The sequence below is a fragment of the Podospora pseudocomata genome, chromosome 4 (assembly GCF_035222375.1).
Source record: "Podospora pseudocomata strain CBS 415.72m chromosome 4, whole genome shotgun sequence".
NCBI classification, from domain to species: Eukaryota; Fungi; Ascomycota; class Sordariomycetes; order Sordariales; family Podosporaceae; genus Podospora; species Podospora pseudocomata.
The window spans coordinates 3,117,468-3,131,418 of record NC_085888.1 but is presented as its reverse complement, the minus strand read 5'-3'; the positions used below and the strand labels follow the sequence as shown (position 1 = coordinate 3,131,418).

General features: G+C 50.3%; 4 protein-coding genes and 1 non-coding gene across 5 annotated transcripts; 1 reads left to right on the top strand and 4 right to left on the bottom strand.

The window, feature by feature from the left end:
* Window positions 1-2,829: 2,829 nt before the first annotated feature.
* QC762_0070830 (uncharacterized protein) lies at window positions 2,830-4,469 on the bottom strand (the record flags this gene model as incomplete). Its single annotated transcript, XM_062883737.1, is given in 4 exon segments — window positions 2,830-2,956; window positions 2,967-3,492; window positions 3,522-3,922; window positions 3,982-4,469. The coding sequence occupies 4 exon segments, from the start codon at window positions 4,173-4,175 to the stop codon at window positions 2,830-2,832; spliced, it is 1,248 nt and encodes a 415-aa protein (XP_062743918.1). The 5' UTR covers window positions 4,176-4,469.
* Window positions 4,470-4,812: 343 nt separating this feature from the next.
* QC762_0070820 lies at window positions 4,813-4,894 on the bottom strand. The gene has a single exon. It is a non-coding gene; the product is annotated as a tRNA-Ser (tRNA).
* Window positions 4,895-7,953: 3,059 nt separating this feature from the next.
* QC762_406100 (uncharacterized protein) lies at window positions 7,954-8,580 on the top strand (the record flags this gene model as incomplete). The annotated part of the gene is made up of 1 exon (XM_062890061.1): window positions 7,954-8,580. One exon carries the CDS (start codon window positions 7,954-7,956, stop codon window positions 8,578-8,580), a length of 627 nt encoding a protein of 208 aa, XP_062743917.1.
* Window positions 8,581-9,456: 876 nt separating this feature from the next.
* On the bottom strand, window positions 9,457-12,620 carry QC762_406105 (uncharacterized protein). The gene is made up of 3 exons (XM_062890062.1): window positions 12,293-12,620; window positions 10,963-12,232; window positions 9,457-10,872 (listed from the first exon to the last, which is right to left on the bottom strand). The coding sequence occupies exons 2-3, from the start codon at window positions 12,099-12,101 to the stop codon at window positions 9,615-9,617; spliced, it is 2,397 nt and encodes a 798-aa protein (XP_062743916.1). The 5' UTR covers window positions 12,102-12,232; window positions 12,293-12,620; the 3' UTR covers window positions 9,457-9,614.
* Window positions 12,621-12,692: 72 nt separating this feature from the next.
* QC762_406110 (uncharacterized protein) lies at window positions 12,693-13,920 on the bottom strand (the record flags this gene model as incomplete). Its single annotated transcript, XM_062890063.1, has 2 exons — window positions 12,693-13,607; window positions 13,711-13,920. The coding sequence occupies 2 exons, from the start codon at window positions 13,918-13,920 to the stop codon at window positions 12,693-12,695; spliced, it is 1,125 nt and encodes a 374-aa protein (XP_062743915.1).
* Between the last annotated feature and the right edge of the window lie 31 nt (window positions 13,921-13,951).

Here is a 13,951-nt window from a genome sequence, read left to right as displayed (position 1 = left end):
AAAGCCGAGCCCGAAACTGCATAGCCCATCTACACCGTGGTTGAGAAGCTGGCTGGTCGGGAGGAGGTGAGTACTTATTCCCGCGCTTCTTCGCAGACCTCGCTAGCTGATTTCAAAAGGACCTCGTCCCAAATCATTCGCCAAGTCCCCCAAGAGACCGGAGACATCACATCGCCGCCGGCATCCGTCCCGTCACCCTGTCTCCTACTTCCATCCCGGCATCCGTCCCCGTCACCACACGCCGCATCCATATTCCATTTCCGTCACCACACGCTCCGGCGTTGCCCCGCGCCCTCTCCCCGAGCTCTGCTTCATCAGCAGCCGTCAGCGAATCCTCCATCCGTCTCTCCTCTGTCGGATATTTGCGACTGTATTCCGCCCCTTCTCCTGGGATCTCTTCTTCGCTGACATGCCGTTACAGCCTTCAAAGGGAGCTTACCTGTAGTATCTGTTCGGAGATGTCCAATAAGTGATTGTCAATTGTAAATTCTGAAATGGGTAGGAAGAGCCTTACCAGTAGAGTCCTGCTCAAGAGAGCCCCAATGGCAAGGGTCGGACTGGAATGGAGACCTTCGAGGAAGGACGACTCAGCAGGTCAAGAGATCCAAATACAGGCACGCACTCCACCCTCTTGTGTCTCGCATGTCTCGCACTAGTGAAGAGAGGAAACTCAGGCATCTTTGTTCAGCTGGTGTGAAAACGACGAAGGAAACCTGGAACGTGCCATGCCGCTGCCGATCTTTGTGATATCTGATATCTGTGGGAGGGGGGGGGGCGCGGGGCTGGCAGGAGCTTAGTGGCAGGGATTTCTGCAGTAGGAGAAACCGCATACCCATCGTCTCGTAAGGTATGGTGTGGTATAAGAGAGCGACACCTTCCAGAACTTCCCGTCCTAGATGATATCTAACGCCCCCTCCCTCCTCCTCCCATCAACAATTCCATTTCCCTTTTTCAAACAGTCATCATTATATCGCCCAATGCCGTTCAGCATATCCGCTGGCGCGGAAAAACTTTTCCATGTTACTGAATTTCCCCCGGACTAAGACCTTCTGCCCCTCAGATAAACTAGTTGATTGCGCGCAAAGATTCAGTGATGTGCTCTCTGCCCCACGTGATGGAGAAGGATGCTTCCAAGCGTCAGATTTTAAAGGTTATTGCTTTATGCGAGCGAAAGCTCTTGGATGCCGACACCCTCGAGATGGTGGCTTACGCCGAAGGGGGGAAATTAGCTATCGTTATGCTTCACATTGTTTCGCCTGGGCATCAGGCCAGCTTCTTGGATCGAATGAAATCAATCCCCGTCGACGATCTAAGACGGTTATTCTTAGTCCTGGCTAGTATCCAGCCACACAAATCCTTCACCAAATACATCAATAATATCACCAACCGTCAGGTGAATGGTTGGTGGTAACGGGCCTTGGTCCAGGTAACTTGCTAACGTTGTTCCAGAAACCCAAGTCCAGTCACAAACTGCCCTCTCGAAAAGACGGAAGGCACCTTCCAGTAATGAAGGTGGTATTTATCGGGTCAAGAGAAAGAAGGGAAGAAAGATTGGGCAGAGGGGCGGTGATTCTTCACTACGGTCTGAGGAGACGACCAGGAGTAGTAAGTCTTATAGTTTTTCAGAAACCGGTAACGTGCGTGATAAGCGAGCGGCCGGCTCATCATTACCCTACCACAACTATCTTCAATTACACAACCACAACACTAGGAAACTATAATAACTGAATCAGAAACAGATGAATCAGATGATTCTGCAGCCTCCTTGCAGGTGCGTGCATTATGGCCAGGCTTGCCGCATACACCACAGCACCGAATCTTCGTACGAGACCCCCCTGCACCACCACCATTCTGTCGGTTTTCCTGGATTACTTGCTCACCTACAGCCTTCTGATCCAGTAGAACCTGTGCTTCTTGTACAGTAAGTGACCCTCCAAGCCGCACACGTGTTTTTTTGGCTCTCCTAAGCTCCTCATTGGCCTTGCGTAGCGAAGAGACCTCTGCACGGAGAAGAGCCACCTCGTGCATTATACCCATTGCTCCCTTAGTAAATTGGTCTACAGCGGCTAGTATTGAGGTTGGAGAGCTGCCTTGATGGTTGGAAATTCGAGTTTTAATAAGCGCTGACTGTGAGGTAGCCTCCCGAGGGTTGTGTGGCCTTTGAGAGACCCAAGGTAGTGCCGTGGTTGGGCTCGAGGCTGGGGGTGTTGGAGTCCGAATGCGCACATCTAGCTTAGATATCACCCTCTCTGGGTCGTACGGCACAAGGCCGGCTCCGGCAAAACCACCCTGGATATTCTTTTCTGTGATCGAAGCAAAAAAGGCTTCTCTAAATGCACAAAGAAACTCCAACTTGCTGATGTGTGTGATGTTCATCCGCATCAACTGCTCAATTTGGCGGCTGTATGCCTTCTTCAATGGCGCAAAACAGCCAAAATCGAGTGGCTGAAGGAGGTGGGAGGAGTGTGGAGGCATGCAGGGCGTGATAATGTTATTCTGCTGGCAGTGGCTCGTCGGCGCGCAAGGGTTTGAAAGCAACATTATAGACGTTAGCTGCAGCTCGTAAACTCAGATCTTTATCTTTTTCGAGAGCTTGAAGGGCCATAATAAGCCTGCCTTCTTTTGATGGTGAGGTCATATTGTATTGTGGAAGAAAGTGATGTTGAAGGTGGAGGTGTTGTGTTGTGGGGGGGAAGTGTGTCACTCGCTTATCCGTGTCACTCGCTTATCACGCACGTTAGAGATCTTCCAAGTCAGGAGGCAAGGCATCCAGCCTTCCTTGGAGATCGCTGATTCGGTCCTCATTGTTCAGTCCGGTCAAAAGCGATTTCACAACAAGACACACCCATAAGAAGACACCATCAGCTTTGTCCACAATATTCCTCGCGAGTTGCTCCGCAAAGTCGGGCTCGCGCGCTCGAAGGCGCCTAAAACCACGGTTCCCTCATAGCGCGGACTGAGTGTACTCCTCCATGTCTTGACGAGTCAAGTTTTGAAGTAGCAGTTGTGGTTTTTGATAGAATGACTCCTCAAAAGCCACCCAAGGACGGATGGCAGCGCAAACCTTGATGTAATGCGAGGTGAAAGCCTCAATGGTGTCAAGGACATCATCTGTACTCCCCCCGAACTCGTCCAAGCCATCAATGATAAGACAGATCCTCGAGATTTTGCCCACTTCACGAACCGTAAAACCCAGCATTCTTCGCAGGTCATCGGCCTGAACCATTGGCATTGGCGCTCCGAATAGATAGGTCCCCTCCCATGTCTGAGGCGCGAGTTTAGGAATGATGTGTTTGTGCTGGTCCAGCAATTGGTAGAGCAGGGGCCGAAGCAGCCCTTCGGAAGATGCTTGCATCGCGGTTCCCGACGCCCAAAAATAAAACGAAGCAATGGTGACTGGCGCACCATTAGACCAGACCTGGAGGTGCTTCATGAGTTGGGGATGTTGAGAGATGAATCTCATCAGTGTTGACTTCCCAGAGCCAGCCTTGCCTGTAATCCAGCACAGCAGGGAATCCTACTCGCACCATTCGACAAAATTGTCCCATGGATGCTCTGCTTCACCGTTTTCGTCGAAAATCCACTCAAATGTGCGCTTGTGAGCTTCATGGATTTGAGACTGTCGTTGATTCTTGCCGTCTGTGCCAAGAACCGTAGACAAGAACTGCTGTTGAAGCTTGTTTCTATCGCTGGGGGGCTAACCATCTCTCCTTGACCTGTGGCGACACGATTGAGGGTAGAGCTATGCAGAGTTTTCCATCGGATAGAGTCTGTCGCGTAATTATCCAGTCCTCCTCTGTGGGCGAGATGCTGGAATAGCGCGTGGGCTGGAGCGCTTTGTTCTGGTCGTGGCACCTGAGTTACGCCGTCAAGTCTTTGAAGAGGGGCCTCCTCATGATCAAGTGACTGCATCGCAAAGTTTCTAGATTTGTCAGCTCATGCCCAAAGGACCTGACACTGAGAGACAAAGTAGGTACACACCTGATGGTGACGAGAAGACCAAGAACAAGCTGCTGACGAAAACTTTCGATTCGTTTCTCCAAGTCCTCAAGTTTGGAGCAATTCCACCGCGCCCTAAATGCGATCATGATGGACTCTCTTTTCCCCCGGATTCTCTGGCAAATCCAACCGATCCAGTGAACTTGTGAAGTCTTGTAAAAGAGTGAGGCACTCATTGTGAAGTGGCAACTGCGATGTCTCTGTCGGGTGCTTCTCCTTCATCTGGGTATCTTTGTCGCTGCATTTCCGACAGCATCTTATGGAGATCCTTGGAGATACCTCGAAGATCGTTGACCTTGCCCAGTGCGGCCGGGCCTGAACGGTAAATCTCATGGGCCTGGTTAATGAGTGATCCTACCGCTTGGCAGAACTGAAGGATATTGGCTGCGAGGCCGAGGCCCTCGAGGGTCTCCATGTCGATGAGGTTGTAGTTTGGTGTCAAGCATCACAACACAAGACGTTGGGTTGAGAGTATCAGAAATCAGAAATGGCACTGGTTCTCTGGCTGTGTTTCGAGCCCATAAGGCAACAATCCAGTCACATGATGATGAGGGGTCACAGCAGCTAGCAGGTGCTTGCTTGCATCAGCAACCTTGCGTCTGTGATCAGAACTCTAGGGGGACCTTTGTCTGAAGCTTGACAAGCATTGTTGGTATCTCTGGCTGAATTCAGGGGCTCAGGGGCTCAAAGGCTAGCGGGTCAGAGCTAAAGTGGAGGCAGTTTCCTGTGAAGGAGATTGCCTGAGGACATCACAGAAATACTACTCTTGTAAGCACTAAATCTAACTCGGTTAAACATCTAAACCTGGTTTAAGGCGCGATGGCAGAGTGGTCTAATGCGTGAGACTCGAAATCTCATCTCTTCGGAGGCGTCGGTTCAAATCCGGCTCGCGTCGTATGCTTTTGCGAAATTCCCAATTGGCCACACAAGCTGTGTGTGATCATCAAATTGCTTTTTTATATTTTAACTTCAAGTTGCACAAGTGATTTACCTTTTTCATTGCTGCCTTTGTGAAGGACAATTAGAAAGCTTTAGTAGCCCGATGGCTATATACCTATGCGCCGCCTTTAATTTTATTCAGTGAATCGACACCTATATTGTGATTCCTTGCTAGATTGCTGCTGTGACCTCCTGAAATAGTAACTCTAAGTCCAGTGACGGTGAAAGGCTAGACTGGTCTAAGGTATATATATAGCTGTGATCATCTCCTCGATTTTCACTATAGCTTACTAACGCCACCACATTCGGAGCATCATATAAAGTGACAGCCTGGGACTGGATGTTGTCATCCCTGCAGATAGATATGCGTGTTCAGATGCTTTCGGTGGCCTGGTATAGGTTATCTGCCTTGCCTATGACCCGTACCACGCCGCTCAAAGGGAGAACTGCTCGTATCGCAATTTAGGTGCAATTTAAGTATAGCGGTACCTGATGTCAGTCCCTCCTGAACAGCATGGTTCATCTGCACGTATTTAGACGCAGATTCCCAAATGTGAGCATGACCCACGCAACTCCAGACAAGGATCATATTCTCCCAACAACAAGAGCAACAAACCGAGAGATCATGATGAATCGCGTCCAAGGCTTCAACATCGAGGACTTGACTCCAGGAAGACCGGCTTTCGAACTTTCTCGTGCACTGCCACAAAACGCTGCAAACCCAGTATCAGGCAACGTGACCCAACCCGCAATGGAGTGTGCCGATCACGATGAGATGCGTGATCACGGGGAATGGCGCCCATACCTGCTTCAGAGACGAACGTTTCACGCCTTCATTGCTACATTATTGCTATTGGGTATCGGACTGAAAACAATTTTTGTCATCTCTGAGAGACATCAAGGCCTGAAAACAGCGTCTGCTGATGGTACATTGCTCTACATATGGACCTATGGTCCCACACCCCTCCTGATACTATCACTGGTGTCTGGTCTTACATCGACTTCCTCGCAAAAGTTTCGTCTCCTTGGATCAGACTTCGCGCCACGAAAGCTGGGCTGGATGTCCAGGAGAGTCTTATATTAGACTATCTTTCCTCGCTCTGGATCCGGGCACCTTTTCAAGCAATGCGGAATCGGGATCCCTTGTTGCCGGAACCACCGTTGTATCGTTGTTCCTCAAGATCATGACCATCTTTTCGTCTTCGATGATTAGAGTCAAAAGCATGGAAGTCACCACCGCTGTCGAGCTACGCACTTCTTTCTCGATGACCCCTCACATCTGGCAAACCCAAAGGTTCTGTCACTCTTCAACACTATCGGCATACGCGAATACAGGATGAACTATCCTCGTGGGATCGCGCAAGACTTTGTATGTCAGTTAGTTGAGCCCGATCCCGACTCAGTCTTGGAGATGCATGCGCAAATCGAAGGCATGACTTCGAATTTAGAATGCCAGGCGGCAGATCTCAGTGGATTCCACCCAGATAGCATGATTCGCCAATCCAATTTGAGAGGCGCCTTTAACTTAGGTTTGAGTTTCAGGGCCTCAAATTGCTACCTAAAGATACCAAGTCAAGCCTTTTCATTCCGGGTACCTATGGAAGCAGCATCGCCGCAAGAAATCCTGCCATATGTCCTTTCTAGAGTCAGGGTTGTCGCGCGGGTATTGACTGGCCGAGGCGAGTCTTATCCCAGCGATAATAATAAGAAAGCGGACCAGGGTACACATCAGGTATACGCTGATTATCAACGGTTGGTGTGGGTTGTTTTGGAAATCGATATCATTTACATCTTCTCTCCTGAAAGCAACGACACGACTATTGTTCTTCGAAAAAGCCAGCAAATTATCTGTCGACCCAGTTATGCTGTATTCGATCTTCAGGTGCACCGTGGCCCTGGTACGGGCAGCCAAGAGAACGCCTTTTTGTCAACACAATCCCAGGTGAGGAGGTTTGGTCGTCTTCATGCCTGGGACATATGTCGGGCTTTTCGCGACGTTCACCCGCAAATAACTGACGAAATCTGGCCATTTGAATCTCCCTCCATCGCAAGAGTTTCTGGGTTGTCCGGGTTTGATGACACTGATTTGGACGTTGACGGAGTCAGTCTGTTCAACCTAGGGCTCAGCCAAGAAGCATTTCCAAAGTCTTCATGAATTTTTAATTACACCACACTAGCCTCTTCTTTACAAGACTATTACCGCTTGCATACAACCTTTCTGATACACAGTACACTTATAGAGTCGACCCCTCCGCCGCCATAGCTTATGTCAAAGTTGATCACACCATCGTTCAGCGTCTATCGTCCCAAATCATCGCTGGATTGTGCTTTGCCTCAGCGATCACTCTAGCTTCGTCGAAATCCGCGATTCCGAATAAATTCAGCCTGAGAAGCGATCCGAGAACAATTTTGGGCGTTAAGAACCTGAGCACTGGTCTTGGCGATGGATTTCAAAACGATCTCAAAGGCTCAGTATCCTCAACATCCGAGGAAAGAATTCACAAGACGAAAGCTGGATCACTGGAGTCGAAGCTTTTAGCACAACTACCTGCACACTCTACTTCAAAGCCTTGCCATACATACCAGCCTTTTACCTTACAGTGGTACTTGCGTATCCCGGCTTATCTTGTGGCTCTCAGTTTCATAGTAATCCTCGAGTTGCTGCTTCAGATTTCAACACGCAATCAAGGCATCGGTCCAGCAATTCAAGCTCAAGAATATCTCAACTACCTTTGGACACTATTACCGGTCTTCGCCACAAGCCTATTGAATATCTTTTTCGCTTCGTTGGACTTGGACATACGCACCCTCACACCATACTATGGTATACTCGAGAGACCCGCGTCGAAACGGTCATCTACGAATTTAAATCTCCGTGGGCTTCTAAGAATTCACGCCTTGATAAAGGAACTGAAAATACGGAACTCAGCTTCGGCCGCATCAACCATAGCCGCGTTGCTGGCGAGCCTGCTAGCCTTGGCATCACCTACGCTATTCGTCGAAGCTGACAAACCGATGGTTTTAAAGAAACAACTTCGATTGGTCGGTTCCTTTTCATCTGCCATCTATCGCGATACAGACTATGGCAACTGGCACTCTGAGAAGTCATGGATCGGTTACGATGAGCTTGCCATTGTTATGACTTTGATGCTGCAAAGCAATCTATCATCACCACACTTGTCATACAATGAGCTAGTCTACCCAACCCTGGCCTTGGAGGGGCTGAACGCGGACGAGAAGCAACTAAACCAGTCCGAGTTGGAGATTGCGGCGGTGATACCTGTTTTGTCGGTTGTTTTCGAATGCCATGTGTATCGCCAAAACGAAATCGCAATCGATGTTCTGGTTGCAGACACTATCGGAGACATAGTCATCCATCACAGGATCGCTTCATCTGAGCTGTTCCCTCGTAACGACACTATCAGAGTCAATGTCACCGGGGAATATTGTTCGAATAACAACATCACGCCGCCTGAGCTTGCAGCGACAGCTCTCTTCGCCATAGGCGATGCAGACACATCCGTCAACGTGTTTGCTGGCGCCGCCGGGCCAGCTCAGACATCGAATATACAGGTTCGCGCGTGCAGCAACTTCTTTGTTTGGGGCACCCACACCAGGCCCACTACTGGCGGTTCCCCTTGAATGAGCGTCTCAGCCCTACGCTGCAACAACTCGATAGATGTTGTCGAAGCTGAAACCACCTTTCTTGGCACTGAACTTGCCATTTATCCTGATCTTCCCCCGCGAATAAGAGAAGAGTCCAGAAGAATGATGATACCTCCACTACAAGCCGTTCAGCCCTGAATTCCCGCCAGAGGTATACCCTAAGTACATGTCTTTGCCAGCAGCGCAGCCTGGACTATGCTTTGATCAGTTCTTTAACTATCTACGTCTATCTCAACCCACACTACCCATCTCGGTATTTTCTGATGCGTCACAAAACATCAGAGGTCATAGGCGCTATCAGACGCCAACATATCATGTTCATGTCACAAACCATCAACATCAAAGCTCGTATCTCACGGGACGGGCCTGGAGAGCGAGCGCAGCATGACCGAGGCATCTTCTACGCCATGGGTCTGGGAAAACTGAACTTTACCACTTATGAGGCAACTGTCAAGATCACTTCCTCTCGGCTGGACACTTGGAAGGAATCAAGACGTGTTTTACAGAACGAAACGGCAACTAGAGTGATCCAGGCGCTACTTGGCGCAATGCTTTTCTTCTCGCTTGTGAACTGGGCATTGATGCCACGCACTGCATTCCTACCTCGACCGCCAACAAGTATCGCTAATGTACTCGCGTTACTCGTGGACGGCAATATCTTTCATCTTTCCGAACTAGAGTCAAGAAAAGTCCCTGAATCACCCGACGACCAGAATGAGAGTAAGATACAGGCCACGAATCATGATAGTCTGTACAGGTTAGGCACGGGCAGTTTCAAGTGTCCAGACGGAAAGTTTCCTGGTAGCGAAGATGGTGATGAGGGACGGTTCGCAATATGGGTTGTGGACGGGGCAGATATAAAAGCGGCATGACGCTGCCTTACCCTTTGTAGTTGAGCTTTACCTAGGTCGGCACCTAGGCCTGCAAGTCACTAGGTACTATGTAGGTAGTTGATAATTCCCCCAAGAGAATCTGGAAACCGAAATATCTTATCTATTTTGGGCGTCTTGCTAAAGAACGGGAATGACCTGTTCCCATATTCCCGACTTCAAAACCTGGCTATTGTCAGGAGCCGACCAAAACAATGCCGCAACCAAGAGAGCCCTCCAGACAAGAAGATCATCCAATACTTCCTCGAACGTTCTTGTCTCGCTCTCACCGAATTGGATGTCTCTGTCTGGAGGTTGGTAGTTGAGACCTTCCCCATCAGTCTCTACTTCCGGCCCATCATCATGCTGTGCCTGGGAACCCTGAGCAGTCGTCGAACCACCACGACCAAGACGGGTTCCCGGGACCATGCCCTTCCTAGGCCCATGGTTGCGGTGACATTTATCCAGAAAGTTTTTCAAGGCTTTGACGACCGAGTTATCCCAGCCCCACGGGTGTATCTTTTCCATGGTTCGATTTACACCTGGGAACAGATGGTGACTGTTGGGGTCACTTGTCGCTTCGAGGAAACTGTCAAGATTTTCCAAAGTGTTAAGGTGCTTTGCAGTAGGCGGCCGGTACGGTGACGAGTCCACAATGTCATGATTCCACTGTCGGTGTGGGTGTGATCCAACAACCACTCCCTCCTCTTCACCATGTTGAACCTGGGTTTCCCCGTCCAGTAAAATTGCAGTAACAACAAGCAGCCGCAAAGTTCGTGCTATCGGGAGGTACTCGCCACAAACCGCAAGAAGCCAATAATCGAGCATCTTAATTTGCAGATAGATCAGAGCACGTAAGTACTGACGCTCGAGCGCGGACATGGCGTCAAGCCTTGCCTGAAACTTGTCCAACCCAAACACAAGGTCCTGGCAGACATCAAGAAGTGGAGTTCTAACCACTACGTGAGTGACAGGTCGGTCGCCTTGGGGTTCTTTTGATTTGTTTCCTAAATGTAAGCGAACATCTGACATGAGATTCATGGCTTGAATTTCGGTGAAGTGAAAGCCGAATTCGTCGCTCCATCGGAGCTGATCAATATCTTCTCCGTCAATGAATCTGGAGATACCAGCAATCATTTTTGCCGTGACATCCGTAGGGAGAACTGAGGTGTCCATAACAAGACGAATTCTCAATCTTGAAGATTCAGAGCCCCGCATGCTGACGGTGACCTCTTCTGGAAAGGCAACAAGGGTTGATCTGGAGCTATGGGAGACCGAACTGTCCATTCTGATCCCGCCTGAATGACACCAGAAATTGTGGTGAAGTGCAAGGAGCGAAAGGAGGTTAGGGTTGCGTCTTGACAGCTTCCCAGGGAAGATTGATGGAATACCGTTTAACCTATTAAGAATTTAGCACAGTCGTTATAAGTATAACTAGACCCTTTTCATCATGAGGTACCTAGTTTATGGGACAATTGGATTGTCATACTCGATATCAGCCCCCAGTAACCATTGCAGTTCTCCATAGCCATCAGCAAATCTGCGGCATGACTCCTGCCAATAAATGTCGTGCATCGACTGGGTGATACCGATAGGTAGCCATTTTCTCAGTGTTATGGTATTTAGCAATTGACACCCTCGAGAACGATGGTTCCACTGAGGCCAGCAATACACCTCGCCCCGGGCGTGCAGTATAGCTACTATGGCTTTGGTGCTTTGGCGATAATCATGCCAGATGGGACGGCTTGCGAAAGGCTCATTCGTCTTTTTATCGTGCTCCTTCAAAGGTAGGCGAGAAAGCTGCCCGTGCTGAGAAAACACGCCCACGATCCCCAAGACGGGGTGTTGGCGAAAGTCGAGCTGAAAACTGTCTCCAATGATAACCGGATAGTACGATGATTCGGACCCAGTGAATATCATTGAGTGGGCTCCGGATGCTGCTGCTGCTGCAATGAGAAAGCCAATCTCGGCATATGCTGGCGCAGCCACGAGATCGGCTGGAAGGTAATCCGCCATAGTCGTCTCGACAAGTGCCGTTCCGAATGTGATTCTATGGAGCTTGACGTGGCTCAGGAACCGTAGCCAGGTCGCGCTACACTGACCGGGTTTCTCGGTACCGAAAAATTTGTTGTACTCCTCACCAACCCGTTCAAGTCTTCTCAAGCACATCGTTCCATAAAGGGTCCGGGCGCCTTCTGTGCTGGAAAGCACTTTGTCTTGGGATTCGCGAGATTCCCGAAAGATATGCCACTCCCTCCGCCCTCCCATTGTTTGCAAAAAATCATCGGCGCGAAGGACGGGTGTCGAAGCAATGGACAAGCTGTTCAAGTCCCTCCAACTCCATTCTGTTTTGGTCTTCAGAGCCCAGGGACCAATCGCTCGACGATTGGATTTTCGACGTCCCGGTCCAGATGACAGGACTGCTTGATAAATAGTAATGGCAGCGAAAAGCGCGGCGAAAAGACCGATGGGTGCAGTGAAGAAGAAGGTGAGAGGGTCCCAGTTGAATTCTTCCGCTGTGTTGGTTGTCTGTTTATCAAGTGCAGCGAGGACAAGTCGCAACAGGCAGTCGGTTGAGTTTGCGTCTTCGGGACAAGTTGCACTGTCGACATTGACTTTGTCGGTCATGATGTATCCATGCCCTCACGAGGGCCGTGTAGCGAAATGGGACGAACGGAGAGTTGGTGATGAGCGACAGGATCAAGAGGGCAGGTTGGGCAGCCTCAGCATATCGCTTCCGATTGGCTGGATGCAACACCCTGGCACACTGAATAAGTAGGTAGGTAAGCAGACCAAACGTGTGCACAGATTCGGCTTACGGGTGGTAAAACATCCTGGAATTCACCTCAGGTAACTATGACCGGCAGAAAGTAAGGTAACGAGAACCGAGAGGAGATAGCCTCGGCCCTGCTTTCTCTCAACCATAGGTCCAACCTCCCCCTTTCCTGTCCTTGATGATAGCCCCTACCGCCCTCTAAATACGGGCTCCCATAAGCCTCCTAGCTGGCCACCTTGTAGAGATATACATCACCCGGCTTACCTTGTGGTGGGTAGGATGTCCTTTTGGTTCCACGCACCTTCAACCACCCTATCCCCTACTCCCTCATAACAACCACCACAACCCCTCTGCCCCCATGATAAACCCCCTATATCCACTCCACAACCCCCGTATCCCCCCAAACCTTCCCCCTCTTCCCCGACTCCAGCACCTACTCGCCCCTAACGACCGCCGCCCTTCCTCTCCTCCCCATGATAAACCCCATACCCCCACTCCACCCCCCTCATATCTTCCCTAATCTTATACCTCCTCTCCAACCCCCTCCCCCGTCCAAGATCAACCTCCACAACCATCATCTCCTCCGTCTCAACCCCCATAACACCCCCCTGATTCCCAACCCCCGGCAACCCAACCTGACTCAAACCCCCAGCATTAACAAACACAACCGCAGCCGTATTCTCGAATGCCCTCGTAACCACCACCCCCCGTAAAAACTCCTCCTCCCCCCTCCTCGCCCTCTCCTTTTCCCCTTCATCCCCCTCCCCAAAATCCTCCGTCACCAACCAAAAACTAGGTATAACAACCAGTTCCACCCCATCCCCAATCAACTCCCTAAACCCCTCCGGGAAAACCATATCCCAACAAATCAACATCCCTCCCCTCACCGGGGTTCCGTCAGGGAACGTCAACCCAGGGATATCAAACCCCCTGTGCCGACCCCCCTCCTTCCCCCAGGCAGTCAAATGCTCCCGTTCGGGGTGCCACAGATTCCGCTTTTGATACCGTCCCACTACCTCCCCTGTCAACCCCGAGATGAAGTAAGCCATGTTCCTCACCTCCACCCGTCGTTCTTCATCTTTGCCGGTGCTAGAAGTAGCAGTGACCTCCTCAGCCGAAAGCGAAGGGTGGACTTCGCAGATGGTTCCAGGAACGATATCAATCTTGAGTTCCTTCGCCAATGATTGGTACTGAGAGAGGTAAGAGCAAGACTCGACGCAGGAGGAGAGAAAGTCTGGGTGGGAGGGGCACCAAGAGGTGAGGTGATACTCGGGCAGAACAGCCAGCTGGGCCCCTTGGGAGGCTGCCTTGCGGATGTACGAGGCCGAGAGGGAAAAGTTCTCCGAGGGGGACACATCCTATCAGGGGGTTGGTTAGTTTAGCCAACAAAGCTGAGCTGAATGGTTTGGGACGAATAGATCGGAATGATGACATCACCGGCTCAGAGAGGCTCATTCATACCTTTGGCTGGAACTGGATGAGGGCGATTTTGTAAATAGGTGCCATTTTAAACGATGGGTTTTTAATTGCGTGCTGCTGTAGAAAAGGTTGAGAGTCCTGGGTTGTTGAAGTAGTTCTGGGAGCATTGCAAATCAAGGTGTGTGTGAAAGCCGATGAGGCTCTGCGGTGATCATCACCCCGCGTCTGTGGAGACCAAAACTGTCGTGACATAAGACGCCTCACAATCTGCCTTACCACTGGC

What these genes read in the sequence shown, in the direction of transcription:
- QC762_406105 (XM_062890062.1), bottom strand. Translation starts at nt 12,101, where the DNA reads ATGACCGACAAAGTCAATGTCGACAGTGCAACTTGTCCCGAAGACGCA. An exon ending in TTACTGGGGGCTGATATCGA is followed by an intron (nt 10,873 to 10,962) that starts GTATGACAATCC and finishes AATTCTTAATAG; the next exon opens with GTTAAACGGTATTCCATCAA.